Source organism: Rosa rugosa, chromosome 6, assembly GCF_958449725.1.
Source record: "Rosa rugosa chromosome 6, drRosRugo1.1, whole genome shotgun sequence".
Taxonomy (NCBI): Eukaryota; Viridiplantae; Streptophyta; class Magnoliopsida; order Rosales; family Rosaceae; genus Rosa; species Rosa rugosa.
The window spans coordinates 17,277,379-17,292,199 of NC_084825.1; the positions used below are offsets into that span (position 1 = coordinate 17,277,379).

Genomic DNA, 14,821 nt, shown 5'->3' on the forward strand with positions numbered 1-14,821 from the left:
ATAGCGTGCCGGGTCAATAACGGGCCGTGCTCGTGCCTACCCACTATAAAACACGATTTTAAAATCTTAATTTGAACAAATAAAAATTACTTTTATTTAACTATTTAGAAAATTAAAATAAATTAAGTTCTACAACGTTTTTCTTAATCTTAACTTTTTAAGATTAGATTTCTAATAATTTTTAATAATTTTTTATATTCCACTATAAGAAAGAAAGAAAAAAAAAACTCAAAATATATTGTTTTTAGTATATTATTGTGAGATTAATCTTTATTAATATAATGAAGATTTAGTATCTATTATTCTTTCCTTCATTCTATAGTTGTATTATTATTAATGTCTTTATTAATAAACATATATTTAATATTTAGAAAAAATACTTATGTCAAAACAATGATATAATGTTTTGTTTCATTATTTTGACAATATAAAAGAAAGCATTGATGGAATTGTCATGAGATTTTAAATAAAAATGTCTTATATTCAAATCTCATCATTGTAGTTTTTTAATATTTTTAGAAACAAAATGAAATTTTATGTTTGTAACGGGTCGGCCCACAATATGTCGTGCTCGGGCCGTGCCGGGCCGGGCCAATATTTTTAGGCCCAGCCCGACCCGTTATTCTAACGTGCTCGGGTCGTGCCGGGCCACTAACGGGCTTGGGCCGTGCCGGGCCCGTGCCATGCTCGTGCTTAGTGGCCCGTTTGCCACCTCTAATCTAGAGTTGCTATACCAGCCCATGCATCACCACTATCTGAATTATTTCCTGGGTTTTTAACAACTTCAAATGATTCATATGATTGCACTTCTTTTTTTACACTCGTGCAGATCATTACTCAATAGTCTGTTTTCCTCTTCTGAAACCTTCATCTTTTTCAATTATATGAAGTGAGTGAGTTACTTTTTTCAACATGACTCCATCAAGTTTGTTTTCTTTTGCTTAAATTGATCTATCATGAATTCTCCTCACCTAGATTCGTCTCGGGGAATTTTCTCTCCCTTGTATTCCACTCCTCACTCTGATTTTCCTTGAAGAGAATACTCCTCACCCAGATTTGCTCTGAGGAGATTTCTCCTCACTCATATTCGCCTTGAAGAGATCTCTCCTCACACATATTTGTATTTAGAGAATTACTTCTCACCTAGATTCGCCTTGAGAGGAGTTCTCCTTACCCAAATTCGCTTTGAGGGGATTTCACTTCACCCAAAACAGTCTTTAAAGGTTTCAGTTCGAGGTACTTTTCCCAAACATAACCTCCATATTCCATAATGGCATAATGTGTGTTTCTCTTTGAATAACTGATTTTTTTTTTCCATCAAATTTATAGATATTTTTTTTATTTTATCAGAATATCTTAATCATTTTATATATCGTGGATATTTGACAATATCGGACAAATTTCGCAAAAACAGTGGAAGATGAGATATATCAAAACATATATTGGAAACTCAATCCTGATGAGATTTGCTCAAGTTTCTTCATGCTAAGATGTTTCATATTTCACTTCTTACATTTGTCTCATAATTTTTACTTTCAACAGATTTAAAGAAACAAATAAAAATAATTGTAAAGCATACCCAAAACCAGGGTTATGCATCCTTTTTAGCTTTGAAAAATTCCACAGAAGAATTTTCACCGAAGAGCTGAAAATCAATGCAATCTAAAATAAATCAATTTCTTCAAGCTTGGTTTTAAATAAAAACCTCAAATTTCGCCAAGGTTCAAAAAAAAAAAAACTTTCCTAGATTTATAATTTCTCCCATGGATCAGATATTAGCAACAGTACTTTCTGACTCTATACCAAAAATAGTACTCTGTCTGAATAATATAGTACTCTTAATCTACACACAAAATCATGAAAAAGAAGTCTTCTTTTCCTTGCAACAGAATTAATGCCACTTCTACCTAATTGAGCCACCACGAATAGATTTAACAGTGCAAACGCCAGCTGATGTAGTGAGGGGAATATCTTTGTAGCACCTAACTAGCTCAGTGTTACCGTGCAATTCTACCCTGCAGGGTCTCCCAGACCTGCTCAAGGTTCAACACATCATCAGGCTCACCTTCGAACGCCGGAAATGTAATTCTCTCCCCAACTTGAGCAGATATTGGTGGATCAACCAACTCAACCTGAAAGATGCCCCAATCGGGAATAAAACAGTGTATAAATCGATTCATGCATGGACATCTAAGATTGTCTGAAACTCTGCAAACAGATAAACTTATGCACTGACCGCTTGAGGAAGAATTTGGGTACAGAGAAGTTTTTGCAATAGTCGCTGTAAAGTGTAAAGAGTCGGTTTCTGGCAGGCACATGATTTTCAGTGCTGGCCAATTCTACGGAAGCCATGAGCCCATGGCCATACTATTGTGGCATTGTTATATTACTGTGTGTAATAGGTTTTCTAAGTACATCCTACTAGATGGACAGACAGAAAGTCATTGAAAACAAAGGCCCAAGAACAGAACAAAGAAAGAGAAATTATCGCATGTGGCTTCACAAAACTTCATCCAAGAAAGCACTTGGGGAGGCCAGCAATAAAAAAAATTAACAAAATAAATAAATAAAACCCATTCTTATGATAAAAAAAACTATGGTCAAAGTAATTTAGCATGTCAAAGTTTGAAATATTATGCTGTTATAACTCCTGTTATTAGAAGTACTAGCTTTCTAGACCCAACAATTTCTACATAACTATCAAGATTCAGAGCCAAAATTTAGCAGGTTTGATTAGTTATGTGAAGCCATGGAAACAAATAATGCAGATACTAATTATAAGGTTCAGGCGCTGCTACTGCAGTTTGGTCACTATTTGAAGCAGAGAACCATCGCGTGTGATTTAATACGCCGTATGGTCGCTGGCTTCAGGTTGCAAAGGACGCATACCTTCCGATTCTGTCCCAGACCAACGAACACATAAATTAGATACTAATCCGAGAAAACTCATGGAATTCCACTCTTGTCTGTTACACCAATCGCTTATTAGAAAGTGATCCTCAGTTTCACTGTTATATGATCATACCAAGTAAGGAAATTCAACCTGAAACTTTTGATTTCTTGAGCTGCTCAGCCAACTTCACTGCTTCAGCTTCTTCCCTTTCCTTTCTATCGGCCTGACTTCCAGCAAACTTCTTCCTTAGAGAATCTACTTCATCATTATTCTGTGTGCAAGTGAAAACTTTCAATTGAAAATCCACTGGAGACATCTGAATCTATTTCATCATCATTCTTCCCTAAAATCTATTTCCCAATCAATATGTTAAAGACAGAGCAAAACAGAGACATACCAATTCCTTGAACAACGGCTCTGGTTTCCCAATCTTGTGACCTCTAGGTACAATCTCCCATGGCCGTCTTGCCCTATCAGTATCACCTTTATCATCACAAAGTGATATGTGCGTCTCAGGAGGCAGATTAAGCTGCTTAAATACCTTGAATGCAATTTTTAAAAGAAAAGTATAAAAGATATTAGCATGGATGATTATCGTGTTAACACGTGATCACAAAAGATACTTCGGAGTAACACAAAAATTGCAAACAGAAATAACCTTAACAGAAAACGATGGCATGAAGGGTTCTAATAAGCAAGCAAGAAGATGCACTAGCCCCACTGCAGTTCTCATAACAATGGAGCAGCGAGGTTGGTCTTCCTTGTAAAGCTTCCAGAACCGACTTTCCTGCATTCAATTCAAGTGTACAGACAGTGCGACTTAGCAGCTAACAATTGGAAATAGATGAGCAGGCAGAGAAACAAGTGAATTAGAGATTAAAAACATGCTTACTTGCAGATATGCATTCCCTTCACTAGAAATGCTCATTGCTAGTTTGAGTCCTTGCTTTAGTTTTACCTACAGTGCAATAGAAATGTGAACACAGGTAGGAAGGAGAAGCTTCCAGTCATGCACAACAACACTATCATTCAAATTTCAATCACCTTCTCCATGGCCTCTACATATTGCTCCACATATTTACCCACTTTCTCAGCTATTTTCTCTGTCAAAGGATCAGAGATGGCATCTTGAGCATCTGGAATAATGGAGTCATATCCTTGACCTATAGTTGAAACTTGTCAGTTTGAATGCAGCAGGTATACAATGCTCAACTGGAACCTAGCAAACATACATAAAAAGGTAAAGATGCAATAAATAGAGAGCCCAAGTCATCAAGTATCGTGCATGTATCTCTCTTATCCATACTCCATAAAGGGACTTATACGCTATCTTGCTATATGAATGCTGCATTATCAAGATATTTAGTTATTTGCACCTCAAGAATAAAATATCCCCACTGGAATGTAAGAAATATTCTCATCGTCATCATGAGGCCAAAGCTCTTGACTGGTGGGGGCAGCAAAAGCCTCTGCCCATTTATTCCTTGCTTAGATATAAGGGAGGGAAGAGCTTTGGTTTTTCAAGTTGTCAAAGAGAGTCGGGCCTATTTTTTCTTCCGGTTATAAGACCTGTTGTTCTAGCAGTTGACTGGCTTACAGTCATTTGCTTATGATCCAGGGAAGGGGAGGGTGAGAAGTTAAACTCTGGCAATAAGCTTATGCACAAGGGCTCTATCATTGGAGCTATTACTGCCCACTAAAGCATAAAAGTTCAAAGAACAAGAAAACATAATAGAAAGCTGCGTGAACAAGATAATAACCTTCAAGCTTGTTCAAAGACATCAGCTGAATGGTCAATACTAACCTGAAGGTTTGGCAACAAAACTCAAAACTCGGTTAATGAAGTTGCCCAAATTATTCAGCAATTCACTGTTGAGCTTCGCTTGCAAATCCGCCCATGTAAATAATGTATCCGACACCTGTTTTACCAAATATATAAAAATAAACACACACACACACACACCACATATATATCAAAGGAGTGACAAAGATACAGAGAAAGAAGTCTACTCATAAAAAACATTAAAATATTACCTCGGGCCTATTGGTTAGCAAGTAATATCGCCATACTTCAACAGGAATGTTTGTATCTTTGGCATCGTTTCCAAATACTCCAATCCCTTTACTCTTGGAAAACTTTCCTATAAAAGTGATCCACATTTATAACACCTACTACAAACTGTACTAAGGAAACTTTGAGCTTCCATAAACAAGGTCCTCTGGGAATAGCAATACACTATAGTCAACATACCTGCTTCATAGTTCAAGTATTCAGTAACACTAATTGTCTTCATTAAAGTCCAATTTTCACCAGTTCCAAGAAGCGTGGAAGGAAACATCACCTAAAAGACAAATGCTTACACAGTTGAAATTAACTTTTCTTCAAAGCAAAAGAGAAGAACTTGTATACAGTCGAATTAATTAACAAATATGAGAAAGCCATGTGAAAAAGTGGGGGCATGCTGCCCCTGAAATCCTTGGAAGTGGAGTATAATGGAGGAAGCATAGAGGCATACAGCTAATGGTCCGAGAAGAATATGAATTTGGAGAAATCTAATATCAAAATTTGTCTTTGCATCATCTCCAACAGAGAGTAGAATAGGACTCTGTTATTATTAGAGATTTGAAGAGGAAGACAGACATTTTTGAATATCAGTTCCTCAATAAAAATTTTGAGTGTCAGACAATATAATAGGGAGTTATTACTAGTGATTTCCACTAGTGTATGAATGACTGATGAATGACGGTAATCCCCAAAAGAATTGCCAAATGCCATACTTCTCACAGATCAAATTAAGCTAAGTATATTTATATTTAAATTATAGAAAGCTTACCGTGTGGAATGGCACATTATCTTTGCCCATAAACTGATACAACTCCACATCCTCTGGATTCTTCCACCATTTCTCCCAATCTGAAGTGTAGCATTTAGTAATTGAAACATATCCAATAGGCGCATCAAACCACACATAGAAAACCTACCAATAGCAATGTTTGAACTAAGATGAGAAATTTGGAAATTCATTAAAAAGAATCAGTGGAAGTTGGCAAAACTTAAATTAACATGTATCAACCTTGTCCCTGAAGTTATCATGTGGAACTGGAACCCCCCACTTCAGATCCCTGGTGATACACCGTTGTTTAAGCCCCTCTCTGAGCCACGCATTTGTTGCTTGAATGGCATTCTGGCTCCAAGACCCCTCCACTGACATTTTATTAATATACTCTTCCAACCTATCCTTCAGCAAAGGCAATTCCAGAAACAAATGGTTTGTATCACGAATCCGTGGAGTCGACTTACAGACCTGCTTAAAACAGTTGCCAAAAATGAGAAGCATGATGGTGTAACATTACCACGTTCTGTAAATTCAATGCTACAGCTACCATGTGAAAAGAAGTTGCTCTCACAAATCCTTAATTATTTATCAAATATTTTAGAACAAGGACAAGGACATTTATATACAATCAGGCAGTAAACAGAGAAATTATATTTTCCTTCAAGCGAGCTTACATATATACGCATACGATGCATGGTATGTAGATATTAGACACACATGGCATGTAATATAAGTTTCAAAAAGTAAAGGATACACAAAAACTCCGTACCTTGCACTTTGGATCCTTTAATTCGGTAGGGTTTAAAAGCTTCCCACAGTTCTCACACTGATCTCCTCTTGCAGAAGTATAAGCACAACCTTGCGTTGGGCACGTCCCCTCCACGAGCCTGTCGGCTAAAAACCGTGTGCAAGTATCACAGTAGAGCTGGACAACAGTACGTAATTCAAGTTAACTAATTAAGTCAACAAATCACAATGCTCGATCAGCATGTACAAAAGCAACCAAATAGCAACGAGGAAATCGATAGTGAGTGTTGTTACCTGCTGCATTGTGTTGTCAGAGAGCCAATTATTCTCCAGCAGCCTATTGAAAATGGCTTGGCACACCTCCGTCTGCTCCGGCGTCGAAGTTCGCCCGAATTTGTCAAAACTTATATTGAACCACTCATACACCTGGCGATGAATCGCATGGTACTTATCGCAGATCTCCTTGGGGCTACACTTGTCCTCCATGGCTTTGGTCTCGGTGGCGGTGCCGTACTCATCGGTGCCGCAGATATAGAGGGTGTTGTATCCCCGGAGACGGCAGTAGCGAGCGAAGACGTCGGCGCTGAGAACGCAGCCGATGATGTTGCCGAGATGAGGGACGTTGTTGACGTACGGCAGCGCGCTGGTGATGAGGACGTTGCGTTGGCCGGGGATGGGGAGCTTGAGGAGGCCCTCTTCCTCCTCCTTGAGGTCTCCCATGGCGTGCGTGCGTGCTCTCTCTAGATTTCAGAGGGGGTTTGACGGCGAGAGGTTAGGGGTAGGTTGGGTGGTTTTTTTTTTCTTTTTCCCTCAAGTTTAGAGACTGCACTTTAAAGATACTAGCCTTCCTGCACACGCCAGGAAGGACTCATATGTAATTTCGTTACGGTTCATATTTGACTTGAATCTCTTTAGGATCTTTAAAATATTGTTTGAAAATAGTGTAAATCGCACATGCATGATTTTGTTTTTCTTGAGTTGTTCAAAAGAAAATGTAATTTTCATATACAGAGGAAGTGTGTACAATAATCAAGCCTTCAAAATTGGTGCGGATGAACAAAAAAAAAAAAATTTGCTGCATCGTATAGTTCTTTTACATTTTTCCCTTTTTTTTTTTTAAGGTCAAGACTACATCATTTAGGGTTTAAAAGTTGCTGTGTATATGTCCACAGGCCTTGGTAACAGGGTAGTATACACATAACAAAGAGAAATGGTAGCAACCTCATAATCACTGCAAAAATTCCAAACAGAATGGAAGGAAGACCAACATCAATTATGATATTCAAACACAGTTGCAGTCCTAATTCACTTCTAACTCACAAATTGAAGGGCTTCACCAATTGATTTTGTTCTCAGAAATTGAAGGCCTTCACCAATTTCTCTGCAAGCTCTTAGCAGGTAGCACCATGGAAGCCCAACTTTAGATAACCACAGCTTTTTTCCTTCTTTTCTTCCACGACAGAGTTTTTTACCACTACCCTGTTCAGGAACATAAAAATAAATAAAAAAAATAGAAAAAAAAATGTTAAATTCACCACACAAAGAACAGAAGAAGTACAATTATAGTAAATTGGTACAGAATACAAAGTGAACAACAATCTTATTTGGACTTGGTTCACCTACATAACACATACAAAAAGAACAGCAATCCCATAAGGAAAAGAAAATGTTACCAACTATCCAAAAAAAAAAAAAAAATGTTACCAAGGCCTTCACGGTTATTGGATGAGCATACAACCCTGTTACCAAGGCCTGTGGATATACAGTACTCTGTTCTTTTTGAACCGATTATTGGATGTGTATATAATTGACCTTGGTTATAACATGTACAGAAGAAGTGCTTTCTCATTATCTCTTGTCTTCCTTATTAGAAACCAATTTACTAAAAAGGAAAAAAAAAAAAAACAATCTGATTTGGCCTCCCTAGCTCTCTAAAATTTACTGATTACAAAGATAACTATATTACGCCATATCAGCAATATCAGCAAGCATATAAGAAAAGAAAGCTAACAAAGTATCCCTGCAATCGAAAGCTCACTATCCAAAATCTCTGAAAAGATATTTAAAGTATAAGCTCTAACTATAACTTGCGAAGTTAATGAATTTAAATACTACTCATGGTTTGGATAAACTCATCCCAGGATAAATTCATCAGTTATGGTAACAGAAATAACGATCAAATGGTGGAAATACAAAAATCCCTACAGCTCCCAGAATTTGAAGCTTGAATAAGCCCCTATCACTTTAGTGACTTCACATTCTCATCAAAACTAAAAGTTCTACAAAATTTTTGCAATTAGCATATATCCAGCCAAATCTCTCCCTCTCCATCTTCCCCTAGCAACTATTATGTTACTTGGAAATTGATTAGCATACCTTGCAAGTTGTAGGACACAAATATCAAAGATGAGTACTCACTTAGTCACTGCTGGCCATTGTACTTGTACCCAAACTCATTGTCTTTGCATCAATTCCGGTAACTTATCTAAGAAACCAAATTAAACCAAAGATAGAGGTCAGAGAAGACTCACCTAGATTGAACCCCTTAGATAAATTCCAAATCTTCCATACCTGAAAATAAAAAATATTAAACCTTCAATTCAAGGATTGAAACTTTAATTTGCAATCTGCATAAGCATGCATTACCTTGTATTTCTCAAGTCTTCCTCTTTCTGTTTCGGTCATGAAATTAATCCATCATTTTCTCCCATTCATAGCAAATCAGTTGCATACTAAACCAAAATGTCTTTACAGTTCATTTGCTCTGCTTATGTTCCATTTTATATTTGTTTCTAACTTGATATTATTCAAAGTACCTTACACCACTATTGCAGTAATAATTGTCATTCTCAAAATAAAACCAACCCAAACCCATTCTTAGAAGAAGAAAAAAATTGCAAAATCGATAATACAGATTTCATTTATAGTAAAAAGCAATGTGGAAATGTTCCAAGCAATGATCAGATGAGTGTCAAAACTAAATTTTTCCTTGAACAGAAATTATAGCTTTAAAAGAAAAAATGAATCAAACCAATGGAAATCATAATCGCGATGACATGAAAAGGAAAATTTAATTGTGCAATTGGTAAACACAATTTGATGGAAAAGGAGAAAAAAATGGAGAGGAAAATTTACCTGGAACAAAAGAAATTAATCATCTCTTCAAGATACCAGCAAAATTCAGAATAAAACAACATGAAATAAAAATTGATGATCAAGTAGTTGAAGCCTTAGTTGATCCCCTTTCTAACTAATTCAATACATTGCAAGAAAAGTAATTCAAACTTTCAAAGACATCTTACAGAGAAGCCAATGAAGAGATTTGACTACTTTCTACATGCCAACGAAGCCATACTCCGATCAACTCCCACATCGTCCTCAGTCTCCGTTTCTCTTGAGATCATGCGCGATGGTGGTTATTCTTTCTTCCGTGGATCGAGTGCAACTGCGCTGCGCAATGTTTTTTTTTTTTTTTTTTGGTGAAGCCTTTAACACTAACACTAAAAGAAGGCCTGGCTTTATAGAAGTAGAGATAACCAAAAAAACTTTCATGATATACCAAACTTTTGCACTTTAAAGACAAGTGATGGCCACTCTTCGGTGTTGGGTAATCATTAAGTGTCTGAGGTACGTGTCATTGTGTCATTCCATGCAGTTACTTGACCTTAGTGTTTTCTCAGGTATTATATATGCCTCGTGGACGTCGACCTCGTACTTCTAGGAATCCTTCACCTACTGAGGGGAATGATGATATATGGCCGTGTACCTTGGGGTTTGTTAGGTACTATTGAAGTATTGAGCGTGGATTTGCAGCAGCGTTTCCAAACCCGAGTACAAATTTCAGCTTTTCTAGTGCTTCGAATGAATGTGCGCACAGCAGGGGATTGGATTACTAGGATGGAGAGAGAGTATTTGAGTCTATGGGTTGTCCTGCTGCCAGGAGAGTCTCATTAGCCGTTGATTTCTTGGATGGTGATGCATATCTGTGGTGGTACACCGTCAGGTCCAAGGTTTTTGACCCGAGCACGATGATTTGGGATCGAGTTCTTTAATCAATACTATAATCGGGCCACTCAGGACCGTCTGCAAAGTGAGTTTATGAAGTTGGAGCAGGACGATTGCATATCAGGAGCGTTTTATCACTTTATCTCGTCATGCACCTGAATTAATAGCGACAGAGAGAAGAGGTCACTTTGTAAAATCGTCAAGAGAGTTTTATTTATCTGTCATGGCCTCCTCCCAAGCTCCTAGTGTGTCTAGTTTTTCAGGCCGGTCAATATATAAGACAGAAGAGGTGCTCCTTGAAATTTTTCAACTACCTCTTCACCTCGTCTTCTATGTACAGTAGTATCCTGCTTTACCTTTACGATGACAAAATGGTTGTTCCCTTTGACAATCAAAGGTTCAGTTTTGCAAGCACTAGAGCAAATTAGTTTATCTGATTATACTATCAAAGGACATGGCAGCATTAAGAAAGTCACGTTTTTAGTCCTTTTTGGATGGTACCATGGCAAATGAATGCCCCGTCCAGCCAGTGGCAATGATTACTGTCTCACATTGACGCCTCCTTAGCGTTGCAGACAAGCATGAATTGAACAACAATATCAGAGCAAATTAGCAATCGCACAAACTATTATGACACACAAAATGGTGTGGTAGTAATTTATAAGAAAATAAGTATGAATATCACCTCCCTAAAACTTTTTTCTGAGTTCTCTCAAACAAAGGATATAGCAACTCTAAAAGTAAAACATGCAGCCTCGATCAGCCACATTATTCTACCCGAGTGTCTCAACCATTTTAATTACTTCAAAAACTTACTGCTGAAGATTTTCTCTAATATTGTCCTTTGCCAAATATCAGAGTTTGCTGCCCCATACAGCTGAATTATCCCTTTCAGCAGTATCTACTAACCAAGAAAACAGAACAGAATAAACTGCATGCAGGGTTCACCCTCATAATCACCAGAAAACAAATCAAACGTTTTGAGCACATCTATTACAGAACACTGATCAACTGATGGCATGGAATACATTATACATATGAAGCAAACCACGAGATATAACTTTTCAAAGAGGGATATATTGGATTGACTGCATTAGCTTACCAAAAGTAACACACAACTCAAAAGAGAGCCAAACACCAAAGAATTTCTACTAGCCAAACCGCAATAGGACAAATTAGTGTTGAGGGAAAAGTAGCATTGAAACTGCTAAATACATGTTTTTTTTAATTTATCTCTAAATGACTTTCTGAAGCTAAGAATCTTAAACTGACTTGGTTTCATTAACAAATGATCCTACTGTTTTAAACCAGCGCATAAGATTACGATGGTCTTTGACATATAGCCATGCTCGAAGAAATGGAAAAAGACTATCACCCACACCCCGCTCTTCTATGTAGCTGTGGAATGCATCCTTCATCCCTTCATCAAGATCTCTGTTAATGGCAAACAAGTCAACCCAAACTTATATCAGATTATCATAAATAACCCATTCTACATATCTGATTTAATTTCTGAAGAAACATAAAAAATAAAAGAATTTTAAAAAATTAACGAATTAAGGAAATCACAAAGGGAAAAAAAATCAGTTGAGTTAAAAGTGAAAACAGTCAATTAACTCAAGGCACAACATTGCCACTGAGTGGCTGAATCATTCGAAGCAATAGCATATGCATAGTACATTGGATCCCTAAATTATACAAAACTAGATTAAAGCAAGAAGGGTCAATAGAGTCATGTTAGTATATGCATAATCAATATCAAGAAACTGTTGGAGCATATAACGGTGAATAAAAACCCAAACTGTAGCTTGTTATTTGTCCATGAGAATTATAACCTCGTCAACGAATTATTCAACAAAAACATTGTCATTGCTGAGCTAGAGATGCTTTCAAGATCAAAAAACAGAAAAATCAAGCATTTTAGTCAGGGCAGAACATTGAGATCAATGACGTATACATCCTAATATTATTTTTTTCCTTTTGTCTTTTTTTTTCCCCCCCGTGTTCTTATATACCAAGTACAATTTTGTAGGATACCAAAAGTTAAAACATTTATAACAAATGAATACTACTTAGAAGCAATAAAGTTTGGTTCTCAATTAGACGAAACATAGGAGAAGATATTCACAGAGGTCAGTCTTCCAGTTTACGAATTACTTCAGCTTTTCCACATGGAAAAAGGTGTTTCTTATTTTATGTGAAACTGTGTCTGTAAATCAAACAAAATATAAAAACTGTAGACAAGCAATCCACCAAAGACATCTAAACTAACTAAAATACACGGAAATATTTTACTTTATTCCTTTCCTCAAGTGACTCTCCACAAGAAATAAAAGCAAGAAACTCAAAACACCCAACATAAATCAGCTTCAGCCAGAGTCTCTCACCCCCTCCCCACCCCGGGGCCCGAAAAAAAAATTGAATAGCTCTTTTCTTTTCAGTCACATCACAGATATTAGTCCAACCGTGAGCAAGTATCCAAGAAAATTTGTAACTTAGGAGATGCCTTAGTCTCTGAAATCAAATAAGACCTTAGGATATGGGAATATAAGGGCTTCTACACAACTCCAAAAATCACTTACATGAGAAAAAATCCCTAAGAATCAAGCATCCACCTTGATATCTGCTCTAGAACATGAAAATCTGACACTCTCTAACAATATCCAAAGAATTAATCCCCTGAATTTTAAATCATTTAATTATTTCAGAACCAGAAATCCCAACTCAAAGGAATTATTTACCCAAAAGAAACACCTTTTTCTTCGGTATGTGTACCTAAGACCGGTGAAACCATAGTCGCCAGTCATTTCCACATAATATACACACTAACATTATTTTTCAATTGCTATCAAAAGATTCAAATTCATGTATATTTTGTATGAGCTCAGATATGAGCTTAGAAACTCGCTTTTGGTGGAGTTCAAGTTATTGGTGTCCTTATTGTAACACTTAGACATGGTTATGCTGTACTTGTCTATACCAAATGCAATTTTTCATAAACAATTGAGTATCACTAGATAAGCAAGTTATCTTCTGAGAAAAGATAGACAGAGTTGAGAATACGAACAAATTAGCAAAAGAGTGAAGTGAAAAGAATGAGAAGATAGAGGAGGACATACTCAAAAAGAGGGCCAGTATATGCTGAAGAACGAGGCGCAGCGTAATCAGAGGCGTCGGCCATAGGCCTGATAGAGACAGAGTGAATGCCTAGGGCGTCCGGATACAGCCCACAAAGAAAAAGCAGAGACTCCTTCTGTCCCGGCTTCGAAACCTCGACGTGTAGGAACAACTGGTTGATGTCGTCGTCGTCGTCGTCGGCGTCTTCTCCTCCGCCGGCGGCACCTCCGCCGGGAATAATATTATCCATTCGCATGACCGATATGCCGATTTGTTCGTCGCCGTAGCTGCGCTTGAGCACGGGACCGGCGCCGTCGAGCGCGCCCTTGACGACGGTGAAAGGCGAGGGAGGGTTGACTTTAGGGGGAGGGGTCATTTTGGACACTTCCAGATAGTGCTCTTTCAGGGAGCGGAGGAGCACCGAGTTCACAGCCGTGGCGGTGGAGTGGCGCCGGCATAGGTGGTGGCTCAGTGTGGCACCAAACCCTGAGAATGATGTGGCTTTCCTCCACATTGATATTGATCTCATGAAATGATGTAGGCAACAAAACCCTAAGCAGGCACTGCCGCCTCTACTAAGCCAAACCTCTGCTCGCTTCTTCCTTTTTCTTCTTATTTAGTCTTCCTTTCGCCTTTTGCCTATTTTGCTCACGCCTGCTTCTAATTCCTTTTTCCTTTTTTTTTTTTCTTTTTTTTTTTAAAAAATGAAATTTGAGCTACACTAACTACTTACTCAAATATTTTATAAGATTACCCACTAACCTAACAAATTACATATGTTTTTGCCATAATATCCAATTAATTTTTTTTAAAATTTATTTTTGAGACAATTTTGCCCTCGCTTCTTTTGTCACTTAGAGAGTGAGAAGTCATCGAAAACTTCACGAGACTCCAGTCAACGCTCGTCGGAATCCAATCACCGGTCGCCAGACTCTAGACATCGGTAGCCGGAGATCTTGCCGAATGTCCCCAAAGAGTCGTTGAATATCTCATAGGTCACCGGAGAATATTATTCCCCCCAATAAGATGTTAATTGTCACCCAATAAAAAGTTTATTACCCCGCCCATAATAAAATGTTTACTGCCCTAGCAAAACAATTACATCAGTTAACCTCTAGTACAGTCAGTCACGAATCTACAAAATCTACCAAACATATGCTATTCTATTACATAATTAGACTTATTAAAACATCATTTCTACATATTTTCTCATACTTTTCGA

At 37.5% G+C, this 14,821-nt stretch overlaps 2 protein-coding genes across 6 annotated transcripts; both read right to left on the reverse strand.

The window, feature by feature from the left end:
* Positions 1 to 1,773: 1,773 nt before the first annotated feature.
* LOC133715700 (probable methionine--tRNA ligase) lies at positions 1,774 to 7,289 on the reverse strand. 5 transcript variants are annotated; one of them, XR_009849185.1, is made up of 14 exons: positions 6,772 to 7,289; positions 6,500 to 6,655; positions 5,968 to 6,198; positions 5,728 to 5,871; positions 5,145 to 5,235; positions 4,928 to 5,034; positions 4,698 to 4,812; positions 3,938 to 4,056; positions 3,786 to 3,851; positions 3,552 to 3,680; positions 3,291 to 3,434; positions 3,044 to 3,164; positions 2,890 to 2,966; positions 1,774 to 2,132 (listed from the first exon to the last, which is right to left on the reverse strand). XR_009849185.1 is itself a non-coding variant. In XM_062142318.1 (13 exons), exons 1-13 carry the CDS (start codon positions 7,195 to 7,197, stop codon positions 2,128 to 2,130), a joined length of 1,854 nt encoding a protein of 617 aa, XP_061998302.1. In that variant the 5' UTR covers positions 7,198 to 7,289; the 3' UTR covers positions 1,774 to 2,127. The 5 variants fall into 5 exon arrangements, 4 of the variants coding, with proteins under 4 accessions (XP_061998302.1, XP_061998299.1, XP_061998301.1 ...); XM_062142318.1 differs by lacking the exon at positions 2,890 to 2,966; XM_062142315.1 differs by lacking the exon at positions 1,774 to 2,132 and having other exon boundaries at positions 2,564 to 2,898.
* A 4,318-nt stretch (positions 7,290 to 11,607) lies between these two features.
* LOC133715359 (uncharacterized protein At2g39795, mitochondrial) lies at positions 11,608 to 14,233 on the reverse strand. Its single transcript, XM_062141837.1, has 2 exons — positions 13,602 to 14,233; positions 11,608 to 11,916 (listed from the first exon to the last, which is right to left on the reverse strand). The coding sequence occupies exons 1-2, from the start codon at positions 14,126 to 14,128 to the stop codon at positions 11,745 to 11,747; spliced, it is 699 nt and encodes a 232-aa protein (XP_061997821.1). The 5' UTR covers positions 14,129 to 14,233; the 3' UTR covers positions 11,608 to 11,744.
* Between the last annotated feature and the right edge of the window lie 588 nt (positions 14,234 to 14,821).